Below are 17,727 nucleotides of genomic sequence, written 5' to 3' on the forward strand. Positions count from 1 at the left end.
GGTGTTAGGTATGTTTCTGGAGTATCCAAACCAAGGGAGACATCTCTGCAGGCTGTGCACAGAGTCTCCCCACTCCTAACCCTTTCCACCATCAGTGGAAGCCCCTCCTATTGCAGGTAGGCTCTGACAGCACCAAACCAAGCAGCCATATGGGAGAGTCATCAAGAGGCAAGCCTTGCCCACTGCCTCAACCTCTTAGCCGAATCCACAGGATGGAGATTCAATTTTCTTATTCCTCAGAATAACAGTGACTGGGAATAACATCCCTGCTTCCACTAGCCTCCTGCTAAAGTCCTGGTGAGCTGGATGAGGGGGTTAAGCCCAGAGTTGTTCTCTGCCCCAGGCAGAGGGAGGTCAGAGTTTAGCAGTAATTCTGAGACCCATCAACAGAAATATGGGGCACATGACAAATTTAAGACATTTTTCGAATAATAAGTTGGTGATTCCATGACTCTAAGACTGTAGAATAAATATATCCCAGCTACAGTCTGACACTGAACCATGTTAAAATTAGCCAGTTATTTTTGACCTTAGCCAAAGCAGAAAATCTACAATTATCATTAGCCATGCATTTCCACCCATCTGGCCTCCAGAGCCAGCCCTCCCGATGCCAACCTCTCTGTCCCTTGTGTCCCCCCTGAAGAATGGAGATTAGCACCTGCTCTGACCATTTGAGAAAGGAATTGTCCACAATTCCTGTGAAATTTAGAGTTTCCTCCTAAAAGCCACCTTGACATTACTACAGTGGGCAGCATCAAGGAAGCAGTCAGTGCTGGCACTGCTAGCTGTCATGCTCACAGTGGTGGCACCAGGATTCCTACATAGGTGGATGGCTTCACAGCAGCATAATTGGAAAGTAGGTCCCCTGGTTTCAGAGCTGCCTTGCACAGTAACACCCAACCTCCCTTCTCTGAGCCGATTCCAAATTTAACTTCTGCGCCAGACAACCTTGACCTTGAGCCAGTTGCATGACCTTGAGCAAATCACATAACCTCTCCGAGTCTTGCCTTTCTCATCTATAAAATGAAGATTAAAATAGCTAACTTCTAGAGCTGGACAGTGGTGTACCTGGTAGAGAGCACACATTGCCATGTACAAGGACCCTGATTCAAGCCCCCAATTCCCACCTGCAAGGGAGAAGATTTACAAATGTTGCAGGTATCTCTCTCCCTCACTCTCTCTCTCTCTGTCTCTGTCTGTCTGTCTCCCCTACCCCTTTCAATTTCTCTCTGTTTATCAAATAAAAGAAAGAAAAAAATGGCCGCTTGCAGATTCATTACACAAGTCAACAAGCCCCAGCAATAATTCTGGTAACAATAATATATATATTTCCCCCATGTAAAAGAGAGAGAGGTCAAGGCACATGATGAGCTGAAGTTGATCCTGGGATCTCTAAGTTTCAAGCATGACAGTCCAGTGCATGACTACTATACTATCTCCCCAAACCAAGTAGCTTGTAACCTTCCTGTGTACCAGGCCCTTGTAATAAATCTTCACAATGTACAAGACTTGAGTGATTTATTATTGCCACTTGCAGACATGAGGTTCAGGAGGGAAAATAATCCTCCCATAGCTGTGGAGGGACACTTTGTGGGGTGAGCTAACCATTGCCTCATCCTGCTGCAGGTGCACGGGCATGGGCCACGCACCTTGGACAGGTGCAGGGAATGGCCACAGGCTGTTCACTGGGTGCCCCTAGCTTACCTCTGCCCTTGCCTGCTCCCCTCTGCATGCTCCCAGCACAGACACCTTTACTCACTGGGCTTCAGTGGTCGCCACACCTGTTACTGGAGCCTACTGGGCAGAGCTGGAGGCCCTGCCCCAGGCTGTGCAACTTTGATGTTCCTGATGGAAAGGGTCCACCCCCAAAGCCACAGCTCCCACCTACTTCCTCCCTGGGGTCTGCTGGCCCTGGGCCCAGATCCTGCCCCTTGGGCCTCAGTGATGGGCACTATCAGTTTTGGCTATAAGCCCCTGCCCGCACAGTGCCGAGAACCCCCTCCCTCCACTGAAAACCTCTGAGCATGTCCCCCTGCCAGGGGGCAAACTTCCAGCCCACAAGCCCACCCACGCCAGCTCAGGGTTCAGGTTATAAGCGCTGTGTCTTTCTGGGAAGCTGGTGACAGCGCCAGACCAGGAAGAAATTGCTGGATTCCTGTTCTTGCAGAGGTAAGAACAAGGACACATGGGGCTGGATGGTGGCACACCTGGTTGAGTGCACGTATTACAATGCACAAGGACCCGGATCTCCACCTGCAGGAGGAAAGCTTTTAGTGAAGCAGTGCTGTAGGTGTCTCTCTGTCTCTCTCCCTCTCTATCACTCCCTTCCCTCTTGATTTCTGTCTGTCTCTGTCCAATAAATAAAGATTTAAAAAATCAAAAAATAAACAAGAATAAGGACACACAAGCACAGGCATTTCATAAGTTGTTTCTGACTCAAGTGGTGAAGCAGCACAGATTCTCAGCAGCCAGGCAACCTGGGTTTCAATCCAGATTCTGCCTCCTACTGCCTGTGTGAGCCTGGGAGAATCATTTATCCTCTCTGAACCTCATCTATAAGTGTTTTGCCATCTGTGAAAAGGGTCTGCTATCTGTGACCCCATACAGGCCTAAGGAGCCCATTGAGGCACTCTCGGGTGACTGCCGTAGACTAAAGTTTCACCCAAGCGGGGGCTGGTGGGGACAATGAGGCAGGGGGTGGAGAGGGCTACAGGGTGGTGTGCCCTGCTAAGGGCAGGAGGGAAAAAAGAAGCCAGACAGGGACTCGTGAAGCACTGGTTGGGTGGACAATGAATGAATTTAAGACCAGCCTGAAAGCAAAATAGAAATCACTCAGGTTGTGAGTACAAATTTCCCAGCCCAGAGTGTGCATGTGGAAACAAAACTTCCTTTCTCTATTACCTGGTTCAGCCAGTGTTTTGTTCACCGGGGCCACCATGCAGCTACCAGCTAGATCCCGGCAAGACTGGTCCAAGCACTGCAGAGTCTGTGCAGCCGTCTAGGGGCCTCCTGCCCTGCTCAGAGCAGAGTTTCCCTCTGGGGGCTTCTACACAGACCTGCTAGTAGTTGGGTGTGGCAGCAACTCCAGCAAGTCTCTGCATGATGGCCGGCCCCCCTCTTCGCAGTTGCAGGAGCTGCATCTTCTAGGGGCACAGCCTGTGCCCACCTGTTTGTGGGTGCTGGGGATTCAGTAGAAGTTCAGCTGCCAGGGAAGTGTGCAAACACACTGAATCGAAGATTGGTATATTTTAAAAAATATTAAAAATATAAAAATATATATCTGCTGGTTGGAAAGAATCAGTATTTAAAATCCCCTCTAGTGCCTTGCCCTAACACTATGGGGCTCCCCCCTCCCCATGCCCTCCCCCCCTCACACCCCTCAGTCCTCATCTTTCCCAAGATCCAGAAAGCTCCACAGTTTGTTTTGCATAGAAGCTGTGGCCTTGCATATGTTCTATTTCACTGCTCCCTGATCAACATTTTCATCCAAATAGAGACACAAAGAAAGATAGTCACCACAGTGCCAAGCACCCCCCAGTGCTGTGACACTTTTATTTGGGGCCAGGGCTCAACCATATGCAGAGGCATGGGTCCTGCCCAGTGAGCCACCAGAGAGAATGCCATTCAGTAACATGTCATAGTGTCTCTGGCCACACTAGCAGGTGCTGGTCTCACTGTTGCTTGCTAAGTGCTCCCTGCATATCATCGAGGGTTTTCTTCTAGGAGTCTATGATTATCCTCATTTTACAAGTGAGAAAGCTGAGGCAGGGAAAAGTCAAGTAGCTTGCTCAAGAATATACAATCAGGAAGTAGACAGTTGGTCTGCCCAGTGAGCAGGGCACTTCCAGCAGAGGGGACTGAAATCTCCCCTCTGAAGTGGTGAGAGGTACAGGCTGTGTTCCAGGGTTGTTGAGATTAGAGCTGGGGGGAGAGCAAGGGAAGGAAAACTGAAATCATGGTGCTAAGAAAGGCAGAACTGAAGGGTCAGGCAGTGGTGCACTTGGTAGAGCACACATATCACAGTGCTTGAGGAGGACCTGGATTCAAGTCCGAGGTCCCCACCTGCAGGGGGATGCTTCACAAGTGGTGAAACGGTGCTGTAGGGCTCTCTCTATCTCTCTATCTCTCTCTTTCTCTCTCTCTCTTCCTCACTATCACCCACTTCCTTGTCAATTTTTCTCTACATATAATAAATAAATTAACTAATTTAGAAATATTGAGGGCCCAGGTGGTGGCACACCCAGTTGAGTGCACATATTACTATGTGTGAGGAGCTGGGTTTGAGCTCCCTACCTTCAGAGATGGTGCTTCACAAGTCTGAAACAGGTCTGCAGGTATCTATCTTTCTCCTTCTGTACCTCCCCCTCCCCTCTCAATTTCTCTCTGTCCTATCAAGTAAAAATACAAAGAAAAAAAAGGAAAGAAAGATCTACTAGGAGTACTGGATTCTTAATGCCAGCACCAAGCCCCAGAGATAATACTGGCAGCAATGAAACAACAATAATAATAAAAATAAAATATTGAAAAGAAAAAAAGAAGAGGAAGAGGGGAAAGCAGAGCTGGGCCATGCTAGGCAAGGGGGTCCCTGGTGAGGGCACGGATGTGGCCACTGGGCTGTCCTGCTCTGTGTCCACAGGTTCTGGCCAGGATGCTACCCTTGATCTGGGGTTCACTGCTATGCTGGGGGCTACTACCCCACGCTCACGGAAGAGCCCAGCATCACCTCAACCTGCTGGTCAGCCAGAGTCAGCTGGAAACAGGTAAAAGTGTAAAGGATGGGCAGCAGGAGTGGGAGGAAAGGGGAGGTGGGAAACAGCCTCCTGCCTTGGGATCCGTTTCTCCTCTTCTGCCCCTCCCCCCAGCAGGGCATGCCTTCCCTCCCCTGAGCTGACTCCTCTGCCCCTGCTCTAACACTTGCTGTGCCTTCCCCAGGGGCTTCAGGGCAGCCTGCAACCTCCTCACCTCACACTCCAGGCTTGGCCTGTCCAGCCTCTTCCAGACATCTAACCACCTCCACAGGCCCCCAGCTTCCTCCTTTCCTTGTGCTGTTCCCTCTGCCACTGTGTTTCTGCCTTCTCCCCAGGGTGGAATCGCAGCTGATCCTTCAGAGCTAGTGCTTATGGTTCCAGGAGAGAGCCCTCTAACCTACTCTTAGTAAAAAATTAAAATTAAATTAAAATTAATTAATTAATGGGTTACAAGATTGTAAGATTACAAAATAATCTTACACATCACACTCACCACCAAAGTTCTGTGTCCTCTCCCTCCTACCTCCCAAAGATAACCACCATAGTTCTTACAAAGTCTTAGAAAAGACTTGTTTGCTTTGTTTTGTTTCATTTAATTTGTTTTGCAAGTTCATGTGTATCAGTTCTCCAGATTCTACATGTGAATGAAACCATCTGGTAGTTGTCTTTCATCTCATCACTTAATTCGCTAAGCATAATTACCTCCAGTTACATTCATGTTGTCCCAAAGGACACAATATCATCCTTTTTGATTGCAGAGTAGTATTCCATAGAGTATATATCCCATAACTTCTTTAGCTAGTCATCTGATGATGGGTATTTAGGCTGCTTCCTCTCTTTAGCTATTGTTAATAATGCAACTATAAATATAGGGTGCATAGATCTTTTTGAATGAGTGTTGCAGTGTTCTTTGGATAAAAGTCTAAGAGTAGTATCACTAAATCATAAGGCAATTACATTTTTATTTGCCTAAGGACTCTCCATACAGTCTCCCAAAGGGGCTGACCCAGTTTGCATTCCATCAGCAATGCAGCAGAGTTCCTTTTTCCACAGCCTCTCCAACGCCTGTCATTGCCTGGTTTGTTGATGTGGGCCACTCACAGGTATAAGATTGCCCACACCACCTCCCTATCCTTTGTTAAATAAATTTTCACCACCTCCAACCCCTTAGCATCCAACTTATTTAGTCTTCTTTGTAGAACTTCTTATGCGGAAACACCCCCACCCCATGCACTTGGGTGCCGGCCGTGTCCGCTTAGAATACTGGGCCCATAAGGCTCCAGGAGCCACACCGTTTGATGAGCCCTTGCAGTTGGGTGGCTGTGGGGTGAGGGTTGGGAACTGATGCATCTGCATGGAGACAGCACTGAGCAAGGCCTCTCTCCCCACAGATATCAGCGACCTATTCTCAGAGCACAAAGTGCTGGAGCGCATGGCCAGGATCCCATTGGACCGCGCCCCAGGTGAAGGCGCCGCACTCTTGGACGATCTGCCCTTTGTAAAAGAAAACCTCTCCTCCAAGAATAGTGGAGCGCTCCAGCTGTCACTCATCGGAGACCTGCTTTCCAAGGACAGCTCTGCACTGCACAAACTGCTCCAGTCAGCGGGGTAAGTCAGACCTCGGACACCCCCTGCACCCCACCTCACACCCGGCAAGTTAAAGCTATTGGACGGCACTGTTGATTCCAGCTTCCACATCGCTCCTCTGAGGGAGTGTGGGTTTACCCGACTTCTGCCACAGGGTTATATTTCCACATGTCTGCAGAAAGGGTTTCAGCATACCCCACCCTCCCCCATACTGCCATCCTGTTCCATCATAGGGGCTTAAAATAGATAGGAAACTGCACTTTTATTCTTCTTTTACTGTTTTTGCTATTTGATAGAAATATAAACTGAGAAGGAAGAGGGGAGAGAGAGAGAGAGAGAGAGACACCTGTAGTACTGCTTCACCACTTGTGAAGCTTCCCCTCTGCAGGTGGGGACTGTGGGCTTGAACCTAAATCCTTGCACGGTAATATGTGTGCTAACCAAGTGAGCCACCACCCAAGCTCTATTTTGATTGTTCTAGCCCTTGCCAACTCACTTGGAACAAAGCAGATTCTGAGTTAAGAATCTCAGCCTGGTCATTCTCCATCCCTCATGATACTTAGGTATTTCCAAACTTGCATCATGTTGAAAAAATAATTTATAATTTTATATTTATTTTTCCCTTTTGTTGCCTTATTGTTTTTTATTATTGTTGTAGTTATAATTGCACTACATAAAAAAAATAATTTAACAGCTTGGTAGCATTTTAAAAATCAAGAAGGCTTGGGGGCCGGGTGGTAGCTCAGCAGGTTAAGTGCACATGGGGCAAAGCACAAGGACCGAAAGGATCCTGGTTCGAGCACCGGCTCCCCACCTACAGGGGAGTTACTTCACAGGCGGTGAAGTAGGTCTGCAGGTGACTATCTTTCTCTAGCCCTCTCTGTCTTCCCCTCCTCTCTCCATTTCTCTCTGTCCTATCCAACAACTACAACAATAATAGTAACAACAACATCGATAAATAATAAGGGCAACAAAGGGGAAAAAATGGCCTCCAGGAGCAGTGAATTCATAGTGCAGGCACCGAGCTCCAGCAATAACCCTGGAAGCAAAAAAAAAAAAAAAAAAAATCCAGAAGACTTTAATCAAGCAAGCATACAGCTTTTTTTTTTTAAGTGTATGCATTTCCTGAGACTTCCAGAAGTTCCAGGCTGTGCAGTTTAAAGGAAGTGCAACCTGTCTCAGTTCTAGAGACTGGACTTCCAAGATTAAGGTGTCCTCAAAGCCATTTCTTCTAAAGACTGTGAGGCGGGTTCTTCCTGATGCCTCTCCCCTCCCCTCCCTTCATTGGAAGTGGTTCTCTGTCTCCTGCTGGTAACCAGAAGAGGAGATAATGAAGAAGAAATTAAATAAATAAATAAATTTCTGGACTCATTTTAGCTGAGGGAGCTGCTGGGACCTAAGAACCATCCCCCCTCCTGGGTCCCCAGCAGTGAGGCCGGCCCCTGGCTGCAGGATGGTGGGTCCCCTGTGCCTCTCTGCTGCAGGCTCCTCTGTGTTTCCGGGGATGACAGTACTTCCCTGTAGCCCCTGCATTTTGTAGCAGGTAGTGCAGAGGCCCTGAGAAAGGAAGGGACTTGTACAGCCTTTCAAAGCTTAGAGGCTGGTGTTTGAGCCCAATAGTCTGTAGCCAGGTTGGAGATCAGGGAAGGGCTTGTCCCACAGTTTCTGGGGCCACTCTGTTCCCACCAATCCAGACACACCACACCACAGGTCACCAGCAATCTGCCAGGCCACACTAACAACCCCATACCTCTCACAGGCTGGACATAAAAGATGTAAAAGGACTTAAGGTCACTGTGAAAATCCTGGATGACAGTCTGCTGCAGGTCACGCTGCGGTGCAAGCTGTATATCTCATTTGCCGGGTGAGTACATTGGAATTTTTCTCTGTACTTCCCTCTCGCCAGAAACCTCCTTCCCATATCTCTGTAATAAAGAGAATGATAAAAAAATAAAAATAAAAATAAAGAGAGTGATTAGGTCACAGTGAACCTTCGGACTGAGGCATGCTTCACAGCCATTTTACTGATGGGGAAACTGAGGCACAGAGAAGAGGGTCCCAGTAAGAGTGAGTCAGTGGCCAAGACTGGAATAAAATCTTCTGCCTCTCAAACCAGGGAACAGGTGCCCTACATGAGTGAAATGAAGGGGAGGGCACCCCAAGAGTGGATCTGGCACACTCACCTCCAATTCCAACTATCGTCTGTGTGCCTTGATCCAGGAAATCCATTCCCTGAGCCTCAGTTTCCTCATCTGTTAAATGGGCATGAACAACACACACCACCACCATCACCACCACCACCAGCAGCAGCAGCAGCTGCTGCACTAGCCACAAAGGGAAGCACTACATTCAGGTGGCCCATGCAGCTGTGAAAGATGAGGCCCAGATGGGGCTGCAAACACACCTGCCAACCAAGGGTGTGGTCTGGGCAGCATCTGCACAGAAAACAAGTGCATTCTCATATGCAAATAGGAATACATCCCCATCTCCTTTTCTTGCAAGCTGTGGCCTTCTTAGTCTTGTTTTTTTATTTAATAGTGATGCAGGGACTGAGGAAATGACATGTACTTTATGCAACAGACTTTCATGCCTGCAGTTCCCGGAGACCTAAGGTTCAGTCCCTGACACTACCATAAATCAAGGCTGAGCAGTGCTCTGCTTTAAAAACTGAAATAAAATAATAGCCACACATGACGACTCCTTAGAGACATGGGCACAGTCAAACAGTGCTTTGCTGTAAGACAAACATGTCACTGCCCTCGTGATGATGTGCAGTAAAAATGCACTTGACCTGGGTTGGTGAAGTAGCCCATTTGTGTCGTGTGCTGCTTTGCCATGTGCACAACCCAAGTTTAATCCCAGCCCCCACTGCACTGAAGGAAGATTCAGCCCCAAGTAATTGTCACCATTTGAAGACACTGACCTACGGTTGTCAGATCATTCTGAGTTTTCCTAGCAGTGTGAATCCTGTTTTCTTTTTAATTAACTCTCTCAGATTTTCGTTTGAGCCCCACAGATGCAGGCCACCATCCTGTGACTTCTGGGCTCAGTCCCGGATCACAGTTTAGAGCCTGTCTAGACATGCTGACCCCACAGGACCCTAAGTGTCGAGCTCATCAAGAACATCCGCATCGGGGTGCGACTTGAGCAGATGGGGAACCAGACCAAGGTGGCCATCAAGGAGTGCCACACGCCCCCAGGATACCTGAGCATTGAGGTTCTGAAGAAGTAAGCACCCTCCTCTGCACCCCAGGGTGAGGCTAGGGCTCAGACACTCACTGAGGCGGGTATCTAGCCTACTGCACTGTTCCCATCACTCTGCCCCTCACTGGGACTTCAGCCCAGTTGTCTGGAGAGAGCAAGGGTGCTCAGGACAGGATCATCTCCAAGGCCCCCACACTCACCCCAGGAACAGCTGTGGCCTCCACATTGGATGCCAAGGAAGGCCAGCAGGATATATCCAATCTAGAATGCCAGGCTCAAGTCTCCTCACATTGCAGCCTTAGCTAAGCTCTTGGACTTCTAGGAACTCTGTTTCCTCACCATTCAAGTGGGATTGCTCACAGAACCTGCCACATAGGAAGCTATGATTCTTACACTTACCCAATACAAAAACCACCGCCTGTGGGAAACTTTCTATACCTTCCCTGCCATGGGGTGACTTCTACCCCCTTGAAAACCTTAGAGTTCTTTATCAGAGAGAGAAATGAAGAGACATAGGCAAAGAGAGCATCAGAAAGAACTAAAGGTGGCCAGGGAGGTGGTGCAGTGGACTCTCAAGCATGAGGTCCCGAGTTCAATCCCTGGCAGCACATGTGCCAGAGTGATATCTGGTTCTTTCTCTCTCTCCTATCACTTCTCATGAATAAATAAATAAAATTTTTAATAAAAGGAAGAAAGGAAGGAAGGAAGAATTAAGGAAAAGGAGGAGACCGGGAGAGAGAAAACAAGAAGGGGGGAGATAGGAAACACCAGGCCAGAAAGGGAGTGGCCCCCTGAAAGTCCCAGTCACACAGGCTGGACAGAACCTTCCTCTTCCCACCCACCCACCTACCCACCCACCTGAGATTCCCCTTCTTGGCAGCTCAGGCCCCCTGCTCTCCCCACCCCAGGCTGGGACCCCTGCCATTGAACCTAGTTCTGAAGTTGGCGACAGGCACTCTGGACAAGATGCTGCCCTTCCTCCTGCAGAAGATGGTGTGTTGCTCCCCCTCCCCTCCCCTGGGAGACAGACTCTCTGACCCCACCCTGGCCCCAGTGATCACCCCCTCATCCCTTTCCTCCAGGTGTGCCCCATAGCCACAGACCTACTCAACATGCTGCTGGACGGTCTGCTGCGTATGTGTCACCCCCCGCCACAGAGCACCCCCTTTCCAGAGGGCAAGGGAAGAAGGGCAAGTGGCCTGCATGGCATTGGGGGCCCTCTGTCCTTCCCCCAGTCTGTAACACAAGGCTGTGGCCTCAGTGTACAGGCTGGCAGGTCACTGTCCATTAGCCATGCGCTGTTACCAGGAGCCCAGCTTGGCCCAGGGGGAACAACATCTAAGGAGCCACAGAGACAAATCCTTCCCCATTTTCCTGCCTTCCTGTCTCCTTCCAGCCATCTGGGGGGCGGGGGGTGGGGATACTGGGGTCCAATTTCCTGTCTTCTCTCCAGCCTCTACCACTTCAAGAGAGGAAGATTTCCAGTACTACGTCACCACTACCCAGCTCACGGAGGATGCCATCCTCATGCACATCCTGGTGAGCCGGCCGGCAGGTGTTGGAAAGCCACTAGTCTGGGGTGGTGGGGGGTGGTCAGGGAAAGATGAGTGGTGCCTCTGGATAGGAGACACATGAAGGCAGGCAGGCAGGAGAGGTGCTGGCCAGCCATAGAGGACATGAGAGCACAAGAAAGAGAAGGGGGATGGGGCAGACAGGATGGGCCCTGTGAACAGTGGGATCAGGCTCCCACAAAAGGGCCACTCTGGATCTAAGGGCCCTGTGTGAGAACCCAGTACTGCCTGGAAGCCTAGTACTGAGCTGGGGAGGCTAGGGCTCAGAGCAGGGGAGACCTGCTGCCTCTGCCCACCCTGCTCCCCATCAACTTCCCCTGGTCCCCAAGGAGAAGGGGGGAAGGAGTGAAGGGGGCAAGCTGGGAGGAGCTGTCACATGGCTCTGGGCCAAGTGGTGACAACATTCGTCTCCCTCATGGCACTGTTTTGAGGTTCAAAAGAGCCCAGAGTAGGTGCTATGAATGCTGCACCCAGTGGGCCTGCAGCATGTCAGCTGTAAACACAGGCTGGCCAGGGGCAGAGCCTGCTCCCACTGAGCCCCTCCCCCAACTTCTCTGAAGCTCATCACCCCCTGTGGCCGCACAACCCCAAGGCATGACCCCAACCACGGAGAACACAGGTCCCTCCCCAAAATAGTCCAGGGCAGCATGGCGGACCTAGTCTTCGGGCTGGAAGCCTACAATGACATCCTGGCCTGCCTCTACGCCACCAAGGAGGTCCATGTGAACCCCCACAACTCCATGGTGAGTGCTGGAAGTGGGAGTAAGGTGGGGTGGGGTTTGAGGGGAACAGGATGAAGACTTAACTGTGTGTCTCTACTTTTCACGTGAAGACACCCAAGGAGGCTGAGGTAAACCACTTCTCACTAGGCCAACTGTGCCAGGCCCTTGCACACAGCAGAGCCCAGAATCATCTGAGGGAACAGGATCTGAACAGGATCTGGGAATCCTTCATATAGGGGCCAGGGTGGAGACTCAGCAGGAGAGCATGAGAGATAAAAAACAAACAGAATATCATAAATGGTGGGGTTATAGTGTGTCTCTATCAAATAAATGAACAGATAAAAAGGATAATTTGTCAAAAAAAAAAAAAAGATAATTTGTCTTATGGCTGCAGAGGAGGAGCCAGTGAGAGAGCTCACCTGGAAGGGTGTCTGTTTGACCAGGTGCCAGTGCAGGTTTGAGCCCTGACCCACCACATGGGAGCACTATTTATCGCTTGGGGAGCTCAGCAGCACAGGGTCAGCTTGAAGTGGTGAAGCCACAGCGACCAAAAAAAAGGGTCAAGACATATTCCATAATGCCAACGTTCTCCAACATTCACAGGTACCCCCCCCCCCCAGAACAGGGTTTATAGGGAAAGGAGAAACAGAGCCAGGATGTTTTACTGTTGCTCTTATTATATTATTACTATTCTATTGTCACCAGGATTATTACTGGGACTCAATGCCTATATGACAAATCCACCATTCCAGCGGGGGGGGGGGGGCATTTTTTTCCCTTTTATTGGATAGGTTAGAGAGAGAGACTGAGGAGGGAGAGATAATGAAGGAGAGAAAAAAAACAGCTGCAGACTTGTTTCACTGTTTGTGAAGCTTCCCCCCTGCAGGTAGGAGTAGGGGCCCAACACCAGGTTCTAACACATGATAGCACATGTGCGCAGCCAGGCACACCACCACCCAGCCCCCCTTACTTTTCACTATATAATATACATTTTTGTCAGACTTTCTATAAAGATTTACGATTTTCTAAAAACTTGGAAGGGGGCATAGACAGATGGATAGAAACATGACAAAGCTAGTAGAGGGGAGTGGAATAGCAGAATCGAGTTGATACATGTACAAATGTCCTCTGGAAATGTCTTTCGGCTTTGAGGCCTATGTAGAAATGTTCACAATTAAATGCTGGTGGGAGGAAGGCACTGAAGCCATAACAAGTGGACCTTTTCAGATGAATGGTGATGGAGAGTCAAGTGAGTGGCTCCTTCACAGGAGCAGGTGGTGAGCAGGCAGGAGGTGCTGCGGTGGGGACGGGAGTGACGGTGCCTCAGGAGACCCGCTTCACACACCCCCACCCCCGTCTGCTCAGCACAGGTCTGCACTCTCACACTCTGTGCTCTTTCAGGCTGCTGAGCTTCTTCAGCTGCTGTCGCCGAGACGCCGAGAGCCGGGGTCTCAGGTGGGTGTGTTGCCAGCAGCTCTTCCAAAACCCTTAACAGAAACTCAGACAAAATTCCAGACTTGGGGGAGGGGCGAGCAGGAAGAGCAGGGTGGGTCACAGAAGCCCATTCTTCTAAGCTAGAGTTTCCTACTGTGGTCTCCCCCAAATCAACTGGCCTGCTTCATGGGGGTTGCAAGGGCTGAAGAAAATCATTCAGTGAGCACTTTGCAGTGGCTTCGAGGCCCAGCTCTGCCCAGGGCTGCCTACTGAGGCCGCAAGTATAGGCATAGCAGTTCAGAGCCACTGCATGCCCCCTGCCATGCCCCACCACCTACGTTGATGTGCCCCCTGCCTCCCTCAACCCCCTGCACTCTCACCCTTCCTTCAGTTATGAGCAAACTGGAGTTCAACCAGGTGAATTTACCTCTCAAGCGTACATCACTCAGGAAGCAGCAGGACCAAGTCTTAAAGCAAATACCTGTCTCCACAATTCAGGCTCAAGTTCCTCTCTCCAAAGGTTTTTAGAGTGTGGACACACAATCACAATGGTTGCAGTAACAAACAAGGACAGAGCACCAGCAGGCGCCTGGTTCTGCTTGAAGCACATTATTATTATTATTAATTAATTTTTTTTCGCCACCAGGTTTATAGCCGGGGCTTACTGCCTACACTACAACTTCACCACTTCCAGTGGTCATTTTTTCCCTTGTCCTTTTTTTTTTTTTAACTGAAGTGAAGATAGAGAGCAAGAGATAGGGAGAGAAAGAGGAAGAGGGAGAGGAAAGACACCCGTGACACTGCTCCACCACTCATGAAGCTTCCCCACTGCAAGCGGGGGCCAAGGGCTTGAACCAGGATCTTTGCTCATGGTAACATGTGTGTTCTACCAGGTGAGCTACCACCTGGCTCCTTAAACAAGTTATTTTTATTAATTAATTTAATCTCCACAACAACTTTACAGGAAAGTATGACTGTTATCCTGGAGTCTCTGGCCACATGTCTTATAAGTAGTGGGGTCGGGATTCCAGCTCTAAAATTCATGCTCAGGAGGACAAGAGCTTACTTCACAGCGCCACACAGCAAGCTGCTAGAATGAAAGCTAAATGCTCTAAGGCATCCTAAAATGGCTGGGGACTGAGGAAGGCTACCTCCTGTCCCTGCCTGTAACTTCTCTGCTTTCTCCCCACCCAGGGCGCTGATCAGTGCAGAGGGAGTGTGGGACTGACCATCAGAACCCCTGAGCCTCCTGCCATCCGCCCTGGTGGTGATGCAGTCATCCAGCATGGCTCAATGGTGCTGTCGGGGCCCTGCAATGAATCTGTCTCATTTTTCTGGGTGAGACTTACTGTTCTAGCTACCCCCAGGGGTGGGGGTCTCAGTGTCTTGAGAGCCACTCTGGGCCCCTGAGCACAGGGTAGCTGGAGTCTAGCACACACCCACCACCAAGAGCTGACAGCCCACACCCACAGAGCTACACCTGTCGTTAAAGCCTTTAATCTACTGTATCCTCTGCACCCCCAAGTTCAGTGCCAAGTGCTCCCCAAGGACCTCTCAACAACTAAAGGGTCTTTCCTCCAAGATGCTCAGCTAAGAGGCCTCGTAGGGTAGTGGTGATGGCTGTTGTCTGTCTCCCCTGGATATGAGCACATAAAATAACATGTCACAAGGAGGCACCAACCTGTGCTTCTCAACTGAGAAAGAGATGATCCAAGCCAAAGATGACTGGACCCTTGGAATACAATGGAGAAACAAAGTCCAAAGGCCTAAAATTCCCATCCCTCTAATCTGAGGTGCATCAGGAAGGGGACAAGCAGTTCCCTCACAGGCAAGCCCAGCTGTGTGAGTGTTTACAGCAGAATCCTGGAGTTTTAACTGGCTTGATTTTATGGCCAAGAAATCAGTCGGCTTTTGCTAGTGGTGAAAGTCCTGTTCCTGATCTCTCCCTCAAAACCAAAGGCTCTAGCTTCCCTCATCAATGGTTGTACATCCAAGTGATTCGATGCAGCCCTGTCCTGGGGAAGCACTCATTTTTTCTTTGAGCACATCAGAACCAGCAGTTGGGGAGGGAGGAGATGTATGAGGGGGGGCAGCCCTGGACTGGACGACTCCATCCCCTGTTCTGACCTTACCTCGCTTCCTCACAGGAGTTCCATATAAAGCCCCAATTTGTCTTGAGTGATGAGAAATTAATGCTCCAGCTTGATCTAAACAGGTAATTCATTGAGCTTTGTTTTGTTTGGGTTTGGGATATTCAGAAAAACTAATATGGCTGACAGAAAGGGACATGGGAGAGAGAGTGTGTAGTGGTAAGGTGTGCAAGTTTCCATGCCTGCTCTCAGTCAAAGAGAGAAGCTCAACCAGACTGGGGGGTGGTGGGGGGGAGAAAGCTGTGATTCAGCCCAGCCCTAAACTGCTGACATGACATGACATGACATGACAGAACCATACCTTATTCCTACTAGAACCAAGATCCTTCTGAATTCTCACTCAAATGACTCCACAAAGCAGGTGAGTCTCTTTCTTTTTTTTAATATTTTGTTTATTTTATTTTAATGAGGAAGAGAGATACACAGAAAAAGAGAGACAAGAACACTGCTCAGCTCCGGCTTATGTTGGTGCTGGGATTAAACCTGTGACCTCAGAGTCTCAGGAATGAAAGTCTTTTGTAGAACCATTATGTTATCTCCCCAGGCCTAGTCTCTTTCTAGAGGAGCTCTGGCCTTGGCTGTTCTTGGGGCAAACCAACTTCATATGAGCATAGTCACTATGTTCTGGGGTGAGGGGGTGTTTTGTTCAGACCCCCACACACACATACACATTTTTCCCAGGTCCTACAAAGGCCCAGTCACCTGGCACTAATGTCCTCTAAGAGAAAGGTGCTCAAGACTTAATTTTTTTATTAGTGATTAGCAGTGGTTTACAAAATTAAGAGGTTTCAGGTGTGTGTGTGTGTGTGTGTGTGTGTGTGTGTGTGTGTGTGTGTGCAAGTTACCACATCCCACCACCAAAGCCCTGTACCTCCCTGTACAGCCCTGATAACCACCATAGTCTATGGGCAGTCTAGCTATTCATCTCTTTTGTCTGTTCATTGGTTTTAGTTGTCTGCACTACACACATGAGTGCAGTGCACCACCCAGTGGATGCCCAGGACACCTCCTAATCTCCTGTGGGCACCTCAAAGAGGGGATCAGGCCACCCTGTTCCCAGGGTCAGAATCTGCCTACCCAAATGAAATGGAGTTGTCTTCCTCTTCCTCTCTGTTTGTAGCAGGAAAAACATGAAGAGGTCTTTGTCTTAGAGCTTCTGAAGAACTTTTTGCCCCATCACAATGGTGAGCCCCCCAGTGTCCTTCTCCCCAAACCCACATCAACCATGGCTAGGAGCAGCTGGCTGGGGGCAGCTGGCAGAAGAACACAGGGTAGAGACTGTGAAATTTGGGATGTGAGGATGAGGGAGTAAAGGTGGGTTCTGTTTGTTCTCCCACTTATCCCACAGGCAGCTGAGATGAACTCAGAGGCAGGGAAGTGGCCAGGGTGGACTTCCCTAGGGGAGGTGAAAGCTGGCACTGTAGGAAGTAGGAACAGGGTGGGGTGGCAGGGAGGGTGGGGGATCCAAGACCTGAAGGCCTGGGGAGGTGAGAAACTACAGGAAGCCAAACTGGCCACACAGCAGAAGCCCCTTGTCAGCCCTCAGTTCCATCCACTTTAGCCAAAGCCAGTGGTTTTTCCTTACCTCTGAGAGATGCCAGAAAGCTGGACTTTTTGAGACATCACCTCCATCTTTAGAAACCAGCATCTGGGTCTAGGTTCCCTGAGTTCACCAGGTACAGGTAGCTTGGGGAAAGGGCTTTCCAGGAAGAAGAGGAGAGACTGATTCATATAGGAGAGCAGAGACTAGCCAGGCTTCTCTGCTCCAGAAACTCACTGGCCTCTCTCCCTCCTGAAGCCAGTTCAACCACATGAACATTTAGTGGGCCTGGGTCCCCAACCAGAACTGCCCAGACAGAGGCCTTGTCTTGTTTCTCAGTGTGTCCAGTGCCTTCCACCCAAGAGATGCTGAGGAACTAGTTGTGGGGTGGGTTGCTCTGACTTTAATCACCTGGAAGAAATCACCTGTTGTTTTCACAAGGAGAAATTGCCTCCTTGTCTTTCAGGTGGGCTCAGAGAAGTTAAGCAACTTCCTCAAGGTTGTACAGCAAAGTGCTAGCTGAGATGAATCTAGAATTCTAGCTTCTTGATTCTTGTGAGGGACTTTCCTCAGTTCTAAAAGGTCTGGTATTAGGAACATGGAGTAAGGTTAGGTAAAAGGGTAGAGACGCTAGTGCTAGCCAGGCTGAAGGTTGGTGTTTGTTCTGAGGACCATAGTAGCCAAGAAAGACTCTGAGGAGGGAAAAAAATTGCGTGTTTGAGAAGGAATATCACTGGAAGTGAGAAAGAGTGGTCATGGAAGGCCTACCAA

The 17,727-nt window shown here is 49.5% G+C and overlaps 1 protein-coding gene across 1 annotated transcript in view; it reads left to right on the plus strand.

Annotated features, from left to right (window-relative positions):
* The first annotated feature begins 3,729 nt into the window (after positions 1-3,729).
* LOC132541377 (uncharacterized) overlaps positions 3,730-17,727 on the plus strand; it is a 32,942-nt gene continuing 18,944 nt past the window's right edge. Inside the window, exons 1-12 of the mRNA XM_060201820.1 lie at positions 3,730-3,750; positions 4,637-4,760; positions 6,140-6,356; positions 8,095-8,199; positions 9,432-9,563; positions 10,448-10,532; positions 10,622-10,715; positions 11,017-11,078; positions 11,671-11,853; positions 13,234-13,287; positions 14,461-14,604; positions 16,537-16,600. Of these exons, the coding sequence (XP_060057803.1) occupies positions 3,730-3,750; positions 4,637-4,760; positions 6,140-6,356; positions 8,095-8,199; positions 9,432-9,563; positions 10,448-10,532; positions 10,622-10,715; positions 11,017-11,078; positions 11,671-11,853; positions 13,234-13,287; positions 14,461-14,604; positions 16,537-16,600 (1,285 nt within the window). The remainder of the gene's footprint in view (positions 3,751-4,636; positions 4,761-6,139; positions 6,357-8,094; positions 8,200-9,431; positions 9,564-10,447; positions 10,533-10,621; positions 10,716-11,016; positions 11,079-11,670; positions 11,854-13,233; positions 13,288-14,460; positions 14,605-16,536; positions 16,601-17,727) is intronic.

This window comes from Erinaceus europaeus, chromosome 1 (assembly GCF_950295315.1).
Source record: "Erinaceus europaeus chromosome 1, mEriEur2.1, whole genome shotgun sequence".
NCBI lineage: Eukaryota > Metazoa > Chordata > Mammalia > Eulipotyphla > Erinaceidae > Erinaceus > Erinaceus europaeus.